Source organism: Falco naumanni, chromosome 3, assembly GCF_017639655.2.
Source record: "Falco naumanni isolate bFalNau1 chromosome 3, bFalNau1.pat, whole genome shotgun sequence".
In the NCBI taxonomy this organism is placed as follows: domain Eukaryota; kingdom Metazoa; phylum Chordata; class Aves; order Falconiformes; family Falconidae; genus Falco; species Falco naumanni.
The window spans coordinates 13,323,095-13,341,038 of NC_054056.1; the positions used below are offsets into that span (position 1 = coordinate 13,323,095).

The 17,944-nt window shown below is 44.4% G+C and overlaps 1 protein-coding gene across 4 annotated transcripts in view; it reads right to left on the reverse strand.

Moving 5' to 3' along the window:
- Positions 1–1,419: 1,419 nt before the first annotated feature.
- The window catches only part of C1QTNF12 (C1q and TNF related 12), a 28,786-nt gene continuing 12,261 nt past the window's right edge, over positions 1,420–17,944 (reverse strand). For 3 of the 4 annotated variants that reach the window (XM_040588571.1, XM_040588570.1, XM_040588572.1), the window contains 7 exons: positions 17,105–17,224; positions 15,806–15,917; positions 15,315–15,544; positions 10,660–10,768; positions 9,241–9,331; positions 4,906–4,984; positions 1,420–4,295 (listed from right to left, as the gene is read on the reverse strand). In XM_040588571.1, the coding sequence (XP_040444505.1) occupies positions 4,197–4,295; positions 4,906–4,984; positions 9,241–9,331; positions 10,660–10,768; positions 15,315–15,544; positions 15,806–15,917; positions 17,105–17,224 (840 nt within the window). In that variant the 3' untranslated portion in view covers positions 1,420–4,196. The remainder of the gene's footprint in view (positions 4,296–4,905; positions 4,985–9,240; positions 9,332–10,659; positions 10,769–15,314; positions 15,545–15,805; positions 15,918–17,104; positions 17,225–17,944) is intronic. The other variant, XM_040588573.1, reaches the window with a different exon arrangement.

Below are 17,944 nucleotides of genomic sequence, written 5' to 3' on the forward strand. Positions count from 1 at the left end.
AGAGTACGAAACTCAGTGTCAGCATCTTAGAAGGAAGAAGCTTTCGGGCAGGAAAAATTCACGAGAGGGTGCAAAACTCTGGATAGCGAACACACCTCCCTCGTTCAAGAGGGATCTGCAGAGACCATTAGCCCTAACAAAACCACGGTGATTCGCAGTGGTTTTGTCTGAATCTGAGCTGTGCACACAGCAAAAAGCTTGATGTGGGTGGCTGCAAGGATTGAGTGAGGTTTTGCAGAGGAAGGGGCCAGGAGGGTTAGTGAGCAAGGGCATGGTGAAGGCAGCAGAGATTTGGTGAAGATTCACTGATCCGTGGGGGGTGTCACAAGAACCTCTTTGCAAGTGTTCTTGAACTAGTATACATATATATATATATATACACACTATATAGAGTACCTGAATATATATGTACTATCAATAGTATATATACAGTACCTGAACAAATTATGACTGCGAGTACAAGTTATAAATATTTGAAACTTTTTTGAAGGCGCTTCTGTGCAAACATTCCTGTGAAGCAGTCAAAGATGAGGGTAAGAAAGGAACTGGTTCCAGTGAGATGTACCTTTTCTTACCTCCAGTTTCCCTGAAACCCTAAACTTAGAAATGCTAAAGGAAAAAAAAAAAAGTGTGTGTGTGTGTGTGCAAAAAAAGCAGCAACTGTGTTTCCTATTCTGCTAGGACCTCAATAGAGGTGCCCCCATCATATCCCCCCTGCCCCAGCTCATACTGATAGTGCATTGAGCATGCTGGAAGGACCCAGGAGAAAAAAAAAAAAAAAAAAAAAAAGAGACACCATTTAATTGTGCCTCTTTTAGACTTCTCCCCTTGCACCCACAAATAGCCATTGCCACCGAGCAGGCTTAAAACACTTGGCCGTTAAACCATAGGCTCAAGCACGTGGGTTTTATTTTGTTATAAACAACTTCTTCATACCGAACTCAGTCCCCTCGAGTCCTTCCATTTTCTGGGACTATAAATTTTATGACTACAGAGGAGCACTGAAACTTTGCTTCGCACACCATTAATCTCCTTGCTCTCCAAACAGCGCGGAAGCCTTGCAGGGTGTTTGTCTCACCCGCAGCCCAGCCAGGAGGCTCGTGTCCATAATAGTGATGAGTTTTGCACACTCGCTGCACCCCGGCGCTGGAGGCCCCACTCTCAGCTCGCTTCTTGGCCGTTTCAACCTGTTCTGCCCCATCTTGCTGCTGGACGGACAATCTCACGCTGCCTGAAGCCCCAGGAGTGCAGCCTGCTAGCATTCAGAGCTGAAAGACTCCTAAAAAAGAAAAAAGAAAAAAAAAAAAAAAAAAAGGTCTTTTGGCTACAAGACCTTGGAGATGCGTAGGAAAGCTCCTTAAGGGACAACCCTCTATCTGGAGAATAAAACGAGCTGATTGAAACCCCACAAGCTTTCCAGTGGTGACTGTGAACTCGGGACAGACAAAGAGATGCGATGTCCGTGTCCTCCGCTAATCCGGCTCCTTTCCCCAGCGGGAGCAGAAGGGCAGCGTGGCTCCCCGACAGACGCCGGGGAGAGGTCTGCTCCTCTCTCTGACACTACCCACAGGCAATCACTGCTCCTGCCGAGGGAGATTTAAGCCTTCGCTGTTTGGGCTGTGTGTTCCTAGGACTGTCTGACAGCTGCTAGCACACCAGGGAAACCGTCAGGGCAGCAGTCTTTATACAAATAAAGGAGCAGTAGTATAAAGGCAGAACGAGTGTGTCTCCTACTAAGAAGATCGTGAGAGTAAACCAGCAAAGAGTGGGGAAAAGAGAGTCACAAATCCCAAAACAGAGTCTGACAAACATTTTTAGTTCTACAACCAAATAAATATTTTAACTCAGATTTACCAAGAACAGTGAGACTCGGTTCAAAACCCCTATATATACCAATGTACGCTTGAATGTCACACCACGTTGATTATGTTGCTGTAAGTCATGCACAAAACAGCCCAATTTATTACAAATATTCACACAGAACAAAGGACAGTATAGCTATACATGCTGGGATACAGGCCACTTGCCCTGACTACACTTACTCCATCAAACCCCAGTGTAAACAGCCAATCTTTATCGACAGGGTTTAGTGATATTCACACGTGGCTCGTGCTATCTGAAGCTCCAGAGATGACCGCTGCTGCTGCTTGCTATGCTTCGATAGCTGTGGACTCCCCTCTGCCAGCACAGCACCCAGTTTATGCTTAAAAGCAGATTCTCCCCAAAGTATACTATGAAAAAAAAAAATAAATCCATAGGAATTCTGGTATGTATTGTGGAGCAAGAAGGAATATATAAACATTCATAGCTGCTGTACTTTAGACAGCCACACAGGTCCAGTTAGAACAACTGCATTCCATTGACTAGAAAGCAGAATTTACCTGTGTTTACTTGTGTCACAGCACTACTGTATCATTCCCTGTACCCTCTCCTTCCTCCTCCAATAGGTATCACTTCAATACTTTCTTCGCAAAGGAAAAAATACCATTTATCCTTAAAGCTCTGTCTCAAGGTATTTATAATAGAGATGAAAAAAACCCAAAAGCAGTTTCAGCCATGCCTGTTTTACAGCAGGTATTTCCACAGCTCTCGAAGACAGACATCTTTGCATACCACCAACCTCAACAGCAGCGTTACTGGAGCTTGTAGAAACATCATATATTGGCCAACCTGAACAGACCCAGCGACAGATGACATTTTTTACATGCCTTCTGCTGTCCCCAGCAGCCTTTGTTTCCCTTGAACGAAGATACTGCAGTTGATCAAAGGTCGCAATACTACACAAGGGATATCTTCCTTTCACTGCAAATATTCAAGAAGAAGTACGTGGATGCCCTTCTGGGCCTTGCTACCATCTATTTAGGACACTGTTATACAAGTATGTCCTTAGTTAAGTTGAATCAATAAAAGGGCCAGGTGTCTGTTGAAAGGGAAAGCTACAGAGGTACGTTAAACGAGTGTGGTTTTTTTTAATCACAGGGATGTTACCACATCTTGGGTAACACACCTTAACCCCGTGAAATGGCAACACCCTTTTACTTAATCAGAATGAGTTTGTAGCCAGGAGCTATATGCAAAGCTGCTCTGGGGGCTCGATCTCACATGCTTACATTTGCAAACAGATGTGTAGAAATCCAGAAAACATCCACTGGACGGTCTTTTGGACAGTCTTTGGCAGCACTTTCAACCTCCAAGCACAGCCCAGATAGACTCCCTATGATCCTGGCCGCCTGATGGAAGCAAGCCTTGCCCCATGTTTTCTTTTATTATTTCACTGGCATTGAACAAGCACCAAATAGGTGACACATCTGATCCGGGGCTGCTACCCTCACTGTCTTTGCCAGGCTTCTGACAACCAGTGTAATACATTTGACGCATTTACAAATGATTATACGGCACCTGAGAGGATGCTGTTTATGTGATGCAGTCCAAAACCACATGTATATCTTACTAAAACATAAGAACACAAGTAAGGGAGTTCGTGCTAGAACTGGTGCCATTGGCCTTACCTTTTCATAACAACAAAACTGCACAGGCAGCAAGGTATTCAGCTTCATCAGTAAGATCAAGGCAATACTTAGATACAAAGAACCACAATAAAGAGTTCAGACCTTGGATTCCCATCTGTGAAGCACACATTGTCTGAGAATTCAATATACTTTTTGTCAAATATATCCAATTCTGAACATGAGAGAGGGCCTATACCGTTCACAATTGCATGAGAAAAGCAGTTTTGCAAATCCTTGCCTCTTCCTCCATAACACAGAGAATATAGTCACTTCTTTACTTCCCCTCTCAATCCTTCATTTACAAACTCAAACACCCCACAATCAATCCCAAAAGACATGCTGATTACAAGTGCTATTGTGAAATAAAGTTATAATGCAACAAATTCCAAATCTCAGAGTACTGTTCAGTGAGCATCTGGTGAAGCACAAATTAAATATTACAGTTTATTTCTGAATTATAAAAGTATATTTTTTTACGATGAATGAACTGGTGTGGACCTTGAAAAGCAGTAGCCTCTGAAAGCAAGCTGGAGTATCTGTGAAAGGAAAGGCTCTTTGCTTGTTTAAAAAGATGCCAACAGTTACAAGGAAGCAGTCTTCAAGAGTCAAAGTAAAGGTTTCTTCAGTCAAATATACACTGCAAGGCTCTAATTCATATCCTTCCCTGCTACGCTGCTGCAGATGACGTTACGCGCCCATTAACATGCCCATAAAATCTGATCCGTTCTGAATGGTGATGGGAGCTCCAGCACTGTTATCCACAAATATGGAGGTGTACTGGCCAGCCTGCCGAGAGAAAAGAGGGAAAGGGAAAATATCTGATGCTTCATCCCAGCATAAAAGGGGGGGGGGGCGGGGGCGGAAAGCATTTCACTGCCATGAACTAAGCACAGAAGCCTCCTGCCCTTTTCCCTCCTGGGAACAGGACCTGATCAAATATTTTTTTTTACTGCAACACTACAGTCTTGATTTAGTGGAAGAAATTTTCTGTAGTGAAACTGTGCTATAGATTTATTCCTTGACTAGACTCCTACTGCACTAGCATCATTTTGGGTGACTAGTCAAGTGGCCATTTGTGCTTCACATCCCCTGCTATGAAATGGGAAATACAATTACCATCTTAACAATGCAAGGGAGATTTGAGAAAGAAAAATATTTAGGGTCATTCCTTAGAGGGGAGGTTACTTCTGTGGCTTAAGATCAGAATGGGCAACGCAAGTCTGGCTTTTGTTCCTGTTCCTGCCACAGCTTCTCTCTAGTCACTCCAAGTAAGGCATTTAACTTCATTAACCTTAGAAAGAAGATTAATAAAAACTTCCCCGTCTCCTGGTGAGAAGTGAGCCTCGCACAGCCCACCAAGCAAACCAGTACAGCGATTCCGCCTGCACGGGCTTACCTGCAGCTGCAGTAAGCCGTGTACGTAGATAGTGAAGATTTTGCTGTTACTTTCCAGACCAGCAATGACTTCCAAAGACCTAAACAGTAGCAAAAAAGAAAAATAAACTGCTTGAACACCGAAGGCAGTCACAATACTTGCATGCAGAATGACAGTAGTCTCATGACCTCCCTAGAAATAGGACCTGCTGGTTCTAGTACCCATCTGGACTAAACAGGTGGCCTGTTGACTTGATTCGAGCAGTAATCAGCTACCTCAAAATGAGAATGGTAGATTCTTGTCCTCACTGTAGCGTCTAATGGAAGACCTAGAGAGCACACAGGATTATGAACACAAAACTGAGCTGGAGGCAAGAGCTGGGAGCCACCTTCTCTGACAGAGGTCTTCCTCAAGGTCCTGTAGTCTCCATTCCCCAGCCTTGAACAGGTGCTAAGCACGCTCTTTAGATTTGTCTCCATCCATACCAGTTATCCCAGTTTGCTGACCCCTACAACAGTTTCTACACTTGTTATTCTGCAAAGACCCAGGTATATGCATTCTGCCAATTACAGTTCATCCATTTCCAAAGCGTGAAAGGCATATTTCAACCTTAATATATGCAGTCAGCCTACGAAAGAAAGAACATATTCTGCAGCTGAAAGCTGTTTTGGGAGGACATTTGGAGCAGGGGTCAGAAAAGCACAAAAAAAAAAAAATAATTGTGCTTTAGTTAAAATTCAAGGAAGAGCTCCAGGTCACTCTTCCAACACTGGGTTTTCCTAATATCATATTCTAATAGCCATTATATTCCTTGCAGGAGCAAGACATAGGACAACTGCTCTCTGTTGCACCCGCAGTTTACAGAACACTAACTCAGCTCCTCTGTACAGGATTCAGGGTGGAAGGAGGTGCCTGAGACAACAACAATCAGAACAACTCCTGTAAACTCAATTCCAAAGCAATACGAAAGCACAGAGCTCCACGCCTGGCTAGTTCTTCCGATACCTGCCTAGCCAGTGGTAGCAGATGTAGTTGTTTTCCCAAGAAAACCAACCCCTTTCCTCCCTTTTTTCCATGAAGTGGTAGTGACGAAACCGAGCAAGTGCAAACGTGCTGTTTCCAGCCCCCTTGCAAGGAAATAACATGCATAAAAGGTAGGGGCAATTTGGCCCAGAGAGAGCAAGCCACTTGGCACCACCTTGACTGAAGAGCTCAGTCTGTATGCTTCTGCCAAAAGCCTAACTTGGGTGGGAACTTCCCACCATTAATCTCTTCTACTCCAACTGTCTCCTTGCCTCTAAGTTTCCATCTCTCTTTGCCGAAAGCCCTCGGGGCTCTTTCAGCTCCCTCAAATGAATGACTGCGTATGCTGACATCCCCAGGAAATTCCACAAGCACGGGTGGCAGCTCAGCCTGTGCCAGCAGAATGTCTGTCCAGGCAGATTCCCATCCCTCCACCCACCTTCCATGCCCCAGACCAGCCATACTCTCATCTACCATATGACAGAGAGGGCTCTCGGAGCCAGTGCTGATCCCGCTTTATGCCCACTGCTGTCCAACTCACTCCACTCTGGGCAGCCGTACAGGACAGCCAACCATAAACTGCAACCCTGGACAACTGATGAAAACCGAGTCACAGATCAGAGAGCTTTTATCTAAATAATTAACATCTGAGTCAGTTCTAAGACAAAAAGGATTCTGCTATTCCTGTTCTTTGGAGAATGTAGCTATAAATTCTTCAGATGGCAAGGTAATCTCAGAACATCCCAATAAACCTGCCTGGGCTGTATGTGACAAAGAGGTTGTTCACACATCCTAGCTAGAGCCAGAACAGATTTCTAGAAGCTTTCAGCTAGAAAGACCTGCAATGAGGAAGGCACAGTAGTTTCCATGGCCCATAGGGAAGCTTCCTATTCAGGTCACTCTTGTGCTTGCATTTACCAGAACAAGAAAGCAAGACTAAAGTCATGCTGAAAGCAATCAGAGACTGACATCCTTTCTTTAGTAATACCACTGTAAGGTTGACTGAATGGACAGCAAAGGAGAGAGAGACATAGACAGGCACTGTCATTGGAGACAGAAGTAGCCTTCCAGAAGAAACATTTTGTTCTCCCTCAGATGCCTTAAATCAATTGGGAGCTTGTGGAATCTCAGGAAGGAACACTCACCACTGTCACTTTCATTTATTTTTCAAAACCATTTAAATGGATTCTAGATTTTCTATATGATCCTGTAACTGGAGACAATGTAAAGTAGAGATCAGGATGGGAGAACAGCTTTTCATTCTTGGAGATCTGCAGGATCCATTTCACTTTTAAATCCTGTAGGTGGCTTCATAAATCTCACCCACTCATTCACTCAAATCTTTATTGAAATACCATAAGGTCAACATCACCAACCAACAATATTTTCCCGTATCCCAACAGGGATTATCTTTCCACATCCCAAAAGCATGTAGAAAAAGATTCTGTGGGACTTGCAGTCTCCGAGGAATCCAAGGGCTAGGGGCATGAGTCCTGTTCGTGATGAAATTGCTAAAATGAAGAGATTATTATAGGTGAAAAGAAAAAAGCATCAATGCTGAAGAAAGAAAAAAACCCAGCACCTGATTACTGGAATCTGACTGGTCTTCGCTATGCAGAGTAAAGGACAGGACTAGGGATCTGCACTGTGCAAAGGCAATTTGAGAGAGCCACTTGTAAAAAGGGCAGTAATATTCTACCCTACTCATACCTGTTCTACCCCTGTGACTAAAGGCCTGGGCTGTCCCAAAATCACTCACTGTCAACAAGCATCCCAGATTTCCAGATCAGGCTAAGGTCCATTCTTAGCACGATCCAAAGGAATTCTCACAAGTGCCAAAAATGAAATGTCCCCTAAGATCTGCAGCTTACCAGAATATAAGCCAACCCTTCAAGGGGCAAGAAGTTACACCCCCATTCTTCTCTAACATTGTGACTGCAGCCAGTCTGTCACTGCCTCACTTGAAATGCTGCAGTCATAAAAAACGGTTGTAAAACAGTCTACAGGGCCAAGGAGGTGCCAGTTGCTCCAGTCTGCAAGCTCCTTGATTTCCCATCATGTCAGTGGGTGCACAGCTCCCTCTTACCCTAGTTACTAACGGGTACACAGACACCAACGGAGTCTTTTCCACAGGCCAATGAACCCTAAGAGAGGTTTATTTATTACACAAGGCTTCATGTCAAATTCACCCACCACTAAACTGAAACGTCTGCAGAGAGGTCAGACCTATTTGCAGCACTCTGACTCATGGAGCAGGGAAGGTGAGGGCTGAAGCAGTCAGTCCAGCAGCAAATGTATGGTTTTGGCGGGTTTAGGTTACACCTGCGGAGTCGTTTTATGGCTATATTTCAGTGGTGCTATCGCAAGGCTGTTGCTACAGCTGCACTGGAAGAGCTGCGGGCAGGGCACAGCAAAGCTGCACAGCCCTGTCCAGGCATTTTTTCTCCCCTGAAAAGGGCCGAGCTGCAAGCAGATGCAGTGGCTACTCTGTGCAAGCGGCATTGCCCTCTGCTGGGTGTGTTTCAGCCCAACCGAGGGGCTCCGCAGCCCCTTCCTCCAAGCAAAGCTTGCCAAACTCCTCCAGAGCAAGCTGGCCTTCTCCGAGACACAGGGCACCTACATGCTGCAGCTGAAAGGATGACAGAAGCAGAGCAAACAGGAGCAGCCACCAGTACACTGGTGCCGTGGCCCAGTGCATAAGGAGCAACACCCAAGGTCGCCATGGCCTAACAATTCTTTAGCAGAGTTTTGCTAATGGATCCCAGCAAAGGAAAATTCAGCGTGGTTATCTGAGCAAGCTCCAGAAGGCAGCTGAGGGCTGCCAGAAGGTATCATACACCTGTGTACAAGCCTTGCACTTTCTGCCTCAGGACCCATCCACCTCTATTTTCCTTCTATTCATTCTTCTCATCACTCCAGCACTTCCATGGCAACATGAGTGAGATGCCATGATCCATTCAGGATGCAGCTGAAATTATAAAAATTTACCTAACCACCTCTGGCACAAAATTAAAGTGTTTGTCTCACTCTGTATGTTCATGATAGCTGAGCATTCGGCACCTTCAGCTACATCCAGATTCAGCTGACTTCATTCACAATTCTCTCAACATACACAACATTTAGCCATTTAGAGTAATTAGCACCAAAAGGTTAAAAATCAGAATTTAAAAAAACACATAAAACCTAAAAGCGAATGGAATTTCATTCTTCAGAAAAGTTCTACAAACATTTATCATATAAAATTCACTGTTGGTGAACCTGTTTTCCACAGTTGGTTGAAACATCGGCCCGTCTGAGAAAAATAATTGTCAAGACAGCATCGCAGTAACTCACGTGTATCGGTGGCACAGAGATTCAATGCAGATCAACACTCGGACATTATCTCTGGCTCGGAGTTGGACTTTACTCTTCAACTCACTGTGGTCTAGGGAAAGCAGTGGAAGGAATATAAGCACTTTCACAACATAGCAGACCACCAGTTGCTGGTGCTTGGCTTAACAGAGACACCAGTAACCTTGTGACTCCTGTATTGGGTTTGCATGTGAAGGTTTTGGTAGAGGGGGGCTATAGGGGTGGCTTCTGTAGGGGAAGCTTCTAGCAGTTTCTTATGTCCAACAGGGCCAGCACCAGCCAGCTACGAGATGGACCTGCAGCCCCCCAGGTCAGTGCAGAGGGCAGGAGATGCTCCAGGCACCACAGCAGAGATTCCCTGGCAGCCTGTGATGAAGACCATGGTGAGGCAGGCTGTGCCCCTCAGCCCATGGGGCTTAACAGTGGAGCCCATCTCCACCTGCAGCCCGTGGAGGACCCCACGTCGCAGCAGGGGGATGCCCAGAGGAGGCTGTGATCCATGGGAAGGCCATGCTGGAGCAGGCTCCTGGCAGGACCTCTGGCCCCATGGAGAGAGGAGCCCAGGCTGGAGCAGGGGAAGAGTGTGAGTCCTCCCTTTGAGGAGGAAGAGGCAAAACCAACATCTGGTGACCTGACCAAAACCCCCATTCCCTGTCGCCCTGTGCTGCTGGGAGAGAGGAGAAATCAGGAGTAAAGTTCAGCCCAAGGACAAAGGTGGGATTGGGGGAAGGTGTTTTAAGATTTTGGTTTTATTTGTCATTATCCTACTCTGATTTCATTGGCAATAAATTAAATTTATTTTTCCCCAAGTCCAGTCTGTTTCGCCTGTGACAGTAACTGGTGACCAATCTCTCCCTGTCCTCACCTTGACCCACAAGCCTTTTGTTACATATTCTCTCCCCTGTCCAGCTGAGGAGGGGGCTTTTGGTGGGCACCTGGCATCCAGTCAGGGTCAACCCACCAAAACTTATCAGGAAAGCACCCTTCTGGTGTTAGATTATAAAATACTTCATCACTGAATAATTAAAAACCATTGAACAAATGCACTGGTGACAAAACACAATCAGAACTGCCTTGATGCAGTTCTCCATCTTCATTTCTTCTAAGGTCTTTTATGGAAGCCCTAAGTTCTCTGCACATGAATATATTTGGTCCCTAAACTCATCTCCATAAGAAGTATTGATTTGTTTGGTTTGCACGGAGGAGCTTGCTGTGGCTGTCGGTCTGGGGAAGCACCCAGCTCTAAGGACAGGGGTCTGGGTCATGGTACCAAAGGGAAAGCTCACTGCAAAGGGCTGGCATTGCACATACTTTAAATCAAACGGGACCCAGGGAGTTCTCCAGGACTCCTTCCTGCAGCTCTCAGGCAGTACAGAAAAGGTTTCTGTGGACAACACTCACCAATGTGGACATTAGCTGAAAACTGGTAGATGCCAGACACAGGTGCTGTGAAACGTCCTGTTGCCAGATTTAATCCCGTCCCCCGGAGAAAAGCTCCTTTGGCCAGAGGCTGTAAGATGAGAAAACCAGACCTTGATGAAATCTCCAGCACTCTCAACAATTGCCTCTGCCTGTGACAAAGAACAAGCTTACATGCATGAGAACAAAGCTGAAAAAATTTGTGAGGCTTATCTCCCCAGAACACACCTGCCAGATGGGCACTCTCAGCATTTGATGCTCACAAAAGGCGAAACTATCAGTATGAGACATGAAGATGCCCTTTTTGCTGATTGCCAGACTGTTCCAATTTACCTTGACTCAGACTGTGCTTACTGCATCCCTATGCTCTGCTGGTCCTAGTGGCCTCTAGCCTCCACTGATGTTCTGCTACACAAGATCTCACATTTTTTGAGTCAAGAGGTCCCTACTACTCCCAAAGACTTCCTAAATGGGGCCAAGCAGTGTCCCCAGGCTCAAAAACCTGGAACCTCATACACTGTTTTTGTGATACAAGTACAGAGAAAACACTTGTATGGGTCTCCAGAGGTTTTCTACCCACTTTAGGTTTAAGTCAGGTGGCTTTGATACTGTTAAAGAATGACAGCTTGGATTCTTAAAGATTCCATATTTAGTTTCATTTTGTTCTAGCCTCGGATTCTACAGAATAGGCAAAAAACTAGTAAATAGCATGCAGCTTCTCCTCATGGCAAGGAAGCAGTCTTAAGTCAAACTCACAGCAGATTATCTGACTCAGACTAAAATAAACCCTGCAAGAAATGTTTATTGTTTGTTTTGGCCTGCCTTATGAATTTGGCTAGAGCTGGGGAGAAGCAGGAGTGGCTTCAACGGGCCAAGAAAGCACATTAGTCAGACTCTGCTTCCACCGCAAGGGCATTCTGTGCAATGTGAACACATCCCCATGGATGCTGTCCTGAGACATTTGCCCCACATTGGTCTTACAGGACAGAAGAGCTGTTCAAGTCTGACTTGGTAAAGGCACACATACTGCTATATCCCCAAAACATGCACAAATACATAATTTAGCGATCTCAATAACCCAGCATTTGGACATTCTTTCCAATACCAGCTGGCAAAACGGGCCTAAGACGTGGTGAACAAATCTGGAGCAGTGCTGCCACAGGTGCTACTACACTAGGGAAAAAAAAAAAAAGTAGTGGAACACCTTTGTTCAAGTATGAGAAGAAGTTAATTGCCTCCCCATTACGGTTCATCACAGCCAGAAATTGCGAGCTTTCACAGTGCAGGGTAGAAATAATTTATTTAGCTTTCTCTTTTAAAGGGTGTAAAGCTGCAAATATTGGGGTCTGGTGGTGTTTGTTTAGATAGTTACTACATGGTAGGAGTGAACCTGCCTTCATTCAGCACATCCCAAGCAAGGGTCACAACAGGATAATTCCCAGTCCTTGTTTACCAAGATCTAGCTGTATTTTAAAAATTTCACAGAACTTTTCTAGAAATGTTTTATGTATGCATACCATGGTAAAAATTTATCCATGTGCAACTGTAGTGGCACTTCTTATAAGATCACATAAGTATAATGGGAAAACTGTAATAATGAACTGCAGAACAACTACATTTTGTACAGTAATTTCTAAGTCCCTGTGTTTATCAGCGGGCACTAATGTGTGCTTGTGCACAGAAACACACACAAAAGGACGTGCACAGACAACAGCCAGCCTAACAAAGACTATGTGCTCTTATGCTATATCATTTTTGGTAATGCTGTTTCAGATTTACCTCACTGAAAGAGCAGATCCAAGCCCTGTATATGTGTAAAGCTGTACTCCATAGTTAATAATGTATAGTTAATTCATTCCTTTCTTGTTACAGCTATTAGCAGAATCAGCAACATAATTCCAAAACCACTGGCTGAGCGTGGAAGGCAATTTTAGGCACCAGTAAATTATCGCTGATAAAACATTCCTGTTTCTTCATGCCCTCTGTGGCTTTGTTATTCTTTTGCTCATAGAAATAGACAATGCAGGGAGAGGTTCTCTGGGCAAAATATTCCATTAAACCCTACGCCAATTAGAGCTCCTTGCTGCATTTGCTGCCTCACAGCAGCGTACTCACCTAGCTGCTTCAGACACTGCAGGGATTTATATCTGAAAAACTGTTTGCACACAGTTATTTCAGACCAAAAGCAAATAAACTAGTGTCTAGTCATTCTGTACAAACCAAGCTCAGCTCCTCTGCCTCAGTTCAGCTCCTATCCCCACATCTCCCTCGTACACTCCATCGTTTACTTCCAGGTGGAAAACAGAAGCCATGCACCAAGATTTGAGATATGAACGGCCAGTATCACTTTTCAGTGACAAATGCTGTGGAAAGCAATGCGCTGACTTATCTGTTATTAAAGAACAGGATAACACAGCCTGCACAGCAACCACAATGAACAAGGGATGCACCAATTTCCTGAAGCAGCAACAAAATTCAGCTGCCAAAAGGTAGACATTTAGCCTGACCTCAAGGCACAGGAGACACCAGGAGTCCTTCTGGGATCTTTCACCATGAAAAAAAAGCACGTAGGCCATCTTAGCCTTAAATGATCTGGTTCCAGTAACGTTCCTGGGCCCCAGAGAAATCCCACTTCCATGGCCTGTCAGAGGCTCCAGTTACTTCCATTCTTGCTGTGTCACGTACCTTTCTGAGAGCTTCTGGAAAAGGCAACCATCAGAAACCTCAAAGCAGGAGGCAGAGGAGGAAGAGGTGTGGGGAAAGGAGTATCACATGTTTCGTTCCAGATATCAAGGAAATTGTGAGACCAAGAGGGGGAGGGAACATTCTTGGAGGAAATATAGCATGGAAGGATGAGAAAACCATTGTGCTCTCTCAACACTCAAGGTGAGAGTGACTTGGACAACACACTCAAATGACAGAATATAGTAGTGATAGGCTGTTTCTCAACAGAGGTTCTTTCCACTATCTCAAAATGCTTTGGGTAAAGTCCAAATCCAGGAAAATTAGTCAACCCCTGTCATTTCCCTGAGAAGTATCAAACTGTTGGCTTCTTCACACTATTAAACTGACAGAATGGAGGGAGGGGAATGATCTCTTTCCCCCCTGCTTGGGTTGTTTAAAGACAATGTTTTCATCTTTGCAAGAGCATCCCCTGTCTCCCTCCCTGCTAAATTCCCCTATATCAGAGCACAAGCTAAAACCAGACACTTCTTGTCCCAAAGCTGAAATGAAAGGCTGGCATCCAGAGGCCTGCCAGCCCTCCCACATCAGCTTCAGGGCCAGAAGCAATTAGAAAGAAGCTAGGCATATGATAACAAAGCATGGGAAGCATCAGCCTACGCACTGATGGCTGAGATGTCTTTATTCACATTTTCCCTCCTAATTAATGAGGCAGCAGATCTCTCTAGCCCTGCCCACACTTCAAGTACAATCTTGCCTCTGTGCCAGCACCCACAGTGCTGTCAAACCAGGCTTCCACAAGTGTATTTGGGAAAGATCCAGGAAAGCACCCTATTTAGAACACAGCCCCTACCTCTAGTCCCGCAGCTGTGAGAAGTCCTAGCAGCAAAACTGCTTCATAGGAAAGGATCTGCTGGACAGGATTCCTCAGAAACGGGACTCGAAGCAGCTGGGAGAGAAGCTCAGCACCGTACTACATGGACAGTGTTAGCAAATGCTGCTGATGGAAAGCCATATTCCTTGTTTATATTCTTCAAACTCTTGTCACATCACAAAAGCAACCATGTGTCTGAAGGCCTTGTGGTATTAGATAGGCTTTGTGATTCCAAAGTCTAGAATAAGTCTCCTCAGCTACCAAGCAGCTGTTTGTTTTTAGCTATTACTTTGCCTAACATTTATATTTCCAATTCAGATCCTATTCGCCACTGGATCAGAAATGGCTAGTAAAAGTTTTAATATCAATTCAACAGCTTGCTTGTAACCATGCGTATAACTACCGACAGCATCCCATGCTGCTGGTGCGCTTGTCATTGTAACATGACTATAACAAAATTATACAGTTAACATTTATTAGTCTTCGATAAGACATTATGTAAAGAATTTGAGCATCAGGACTGGCCCATCTAACAAAACGATGGCTCTTATTTGGGCTCACAAATCTATAACCAAACCAATGGCTTCTGTCTGCCTCTGACATTTTTCTGCACTTGAACGTTACTCTGGAATTAAACAGGGTGTGCACTGTAAAAAAGAACAGATCCTTCAGACTAATGCCAAACATGGACAAGTCTTTCTCCATCATTAACTGAAATAAAAAAACCTGACTGCTGTTCGGACCTGTGAGACAGCCCTCTCTTGCACAGACCTGTTAGAACTTCAGTAAGAACTGTAATGAGATTCAGCTGGGCTGCAAGAGAAGGCAGAAAGTCTGCCTCTTGGGCTTGTCAGGAAGGAGAGGACTCAGAGTTAAAAGTCCATCTCACTGCAGCTGAGCTTCAGTGCTGAAATCACCCTACGAGATCTTACTTCTGTCAATCACAGAAAAGGTAGTGCTATATTCATAGCAGCCAAGCCTGGGATGTGCTTCTGGGATTAGTCTGCCCTTTTGGGAAACTTTATCTACACAGCCACCTAGCAGCTTTGCAGACTGGGGGAACTACAGCTGACCTACGCACAATGGCTGTTGTGGACTTGCACAGGTTCAGTCTGTAATCCCTTCTCACCGACTGGAAGTTCTGAAGTTCTACCAGGGTCTTCTTATCTACAATGACTTGTCCTTTTAGCTTGCAATGGAATGCCTCCTCTACACGTCTGTGGGGTGAAACTTCCTCCAAGGAGAGCAGGAGTGGAGGCAGCTGGCTAGGATGGGCTGAAATAGCCAGGGATGCTCGACGCTCAATGGCTTCTGGGAAGAAAAGAAAAAATACAGGAAAATAAAGGCTTAGTTTAAGAGCCTCGTCTATGAAGCCATTAGTTGTGTGATTAGACTTCTGCACTTAACTCTTCAACTCAAACTAAGCAGCCCTGAGGAAACATTTTTCCAAAATTTTGACTGCCAGATAGGGGAATGCTTTAAGGTAAACGTTTGCAAAGCCAGTTCTTTATTTGCCATGGCGTTCACCAACAGAAGCATACCACAAAAGCACAAAGCTCTCACAGTCTTTACCTTTTAATATTTCCTTAAACTCCTGCAGAAGGACTTCCCGGGTGACTTCAGCACCAGGTGCTCCTGGAGGTCCCTGGGGACCGGGAGGTCCTGGGGGCCCAACAAGGCCACGCTAAGGAAGTAACCAAAGAAAAACATGTGAATTGAACCAGGCAGTTGCACTGACAGACCACAAATTCTCTCAGCCATGAGCCAGTCCTACAGGGCTGTCAGCCACGTGAGCAGCCCCCTCCACTATCAGTCCAACGACAGGCCTGATGCAGTAAGTCTTAAACTGACTCTCCAGCCAGCTGTGAATTCCAGCACTTGGAATCTACTCACATCTTTATGTGGGAGGATAAACTTTGCTCAGGTAAACACTAGCTGGTCCTTGAAGTACATATATACAGTGCAAAGCACAACAACAGGGACAAGACTAAGTTTGCCACTGTTGTATCTTCTCCTATCACCAAAGTATCATATTTTTACACTTATTCTGTCTATTCACTAACTAAAATAGCTATCTAGCCACATTATTATGTTATTTAATATACATTGCTCAGACATAATGATAAACGTTTGGTGTGACAGTAGAGCTCTCAGAAAAAAAATTAAACAGTTCATTCATAACACCTGTAAAAATTAGCCACACACACATTAGAGCTTTAAACTAGCAGTACAAACACGCAGCAGCGTTATCAAAGCTATTCTGATGTATATGGTTCCCAAGAGTTCCTGTTTCCTCAACTGAAATGCAGTAAACCTGCATGGAAACACTCCTGTCTATCAGCTCACTAAGAAAAAAAAAGGAAATCATTAACAGTGTTATCATTAAAAGCATTCAAGATTATCTAAGCAGCAGATTAGAAGTCCACACATGATCAAGCATCACTCAGCAGATGATCAGTAATTCATTATTTTGAAATAAACAACTTGTCCACACCTTGCTTAATATATCCTTTGGGATACTTGGACTTTATCTAGTGGAAGAAAAACACATTAATTTTATTTCTACTGAGCAGGAGAAAAAAAAAAAAAAACACACACACAAAAAAGGCTCAGTCCAAGAAACAGCTGGTTTAAACAAAAATGAATGTTGACAGTGGAATTCACACACCTTAACTTACAAAGCATATAGCACTCTTTGCCTCAGACTTCTCCAAAATACTCTGAGAAATTAAACACACACAAATGAAAAAGCAGCACACTCTGGGGTGAGAAGGCAAAAGCTGGAGTATACAAAACACCTTGCGTATCAGTAGTAAGAAGGGAAGCCACACCGCACATTTATTAGCTGAGGGCGATATAGCAATAACCTACTAATTTCTTGTCTTTCCCTTTGCATCTCCTTTTAGAGGTATTGCCATCATCTGGGCGGTGAACAAAGGAGATCCAGGTCCGCCGTGGATCTGTGATTCGAGGATCTGGAGATTCTAGGATCTAAAGAGAAACAAGAGCAAAGACTGGTATCACCGTATCTCTAGCCAATACATGGATTCAGGGAAGGCAAAGTTTCCAGACCAAACTGTTGTCTGCTGCCTAAACCACATCCTTGATCCAGATGTACTGCATTTGGGAGGACATTGAAGGTGGAATAAAATGGAATTTTACACTTCTGTAACAAGCAATTCAGTCTGGATTATCCAGTACCATGCCACTTTTTCTTCATTTACAGGAGCATTGCAAATGCAGGGTAGTACTTCAGTCTGAGCTCTGACACAGTGTATGAAAGACACCAGCCTTCCAAAGAGTCCCATTAGAGTGGGATTTTTTTCTTCATAAGTTGCAGGCTAAGCCTGCCAGCAGAAATGTCCCGAAAGCCAGAAGATGCTGCACTTAAAACATCAAAATGCCTTTTCATAACTTAATAAGCTATTACCTGCAGGGCCTCCCATCTTACTTTGCTTAAGAAATCAGTTAGAGCCAAGAGCTGGGAACCAGTGCACCTCAGAGACCTTTCTCAAGCTTCTGAGACTCTCAGCCCTCTGAAAGTCCTAATATGTGCCACAGAAAACCTGCCCAGATGCCAGAGATTGTTCACTACTGGCATCTGACATTTATCAGCTGGATCAGTCAAGCAATACAGGGAGATTAAAATGTACAGAAACATTTGAAATGCTCCACAACTTTCAAATCACAGGCTGCAGAGTGACAAATGTG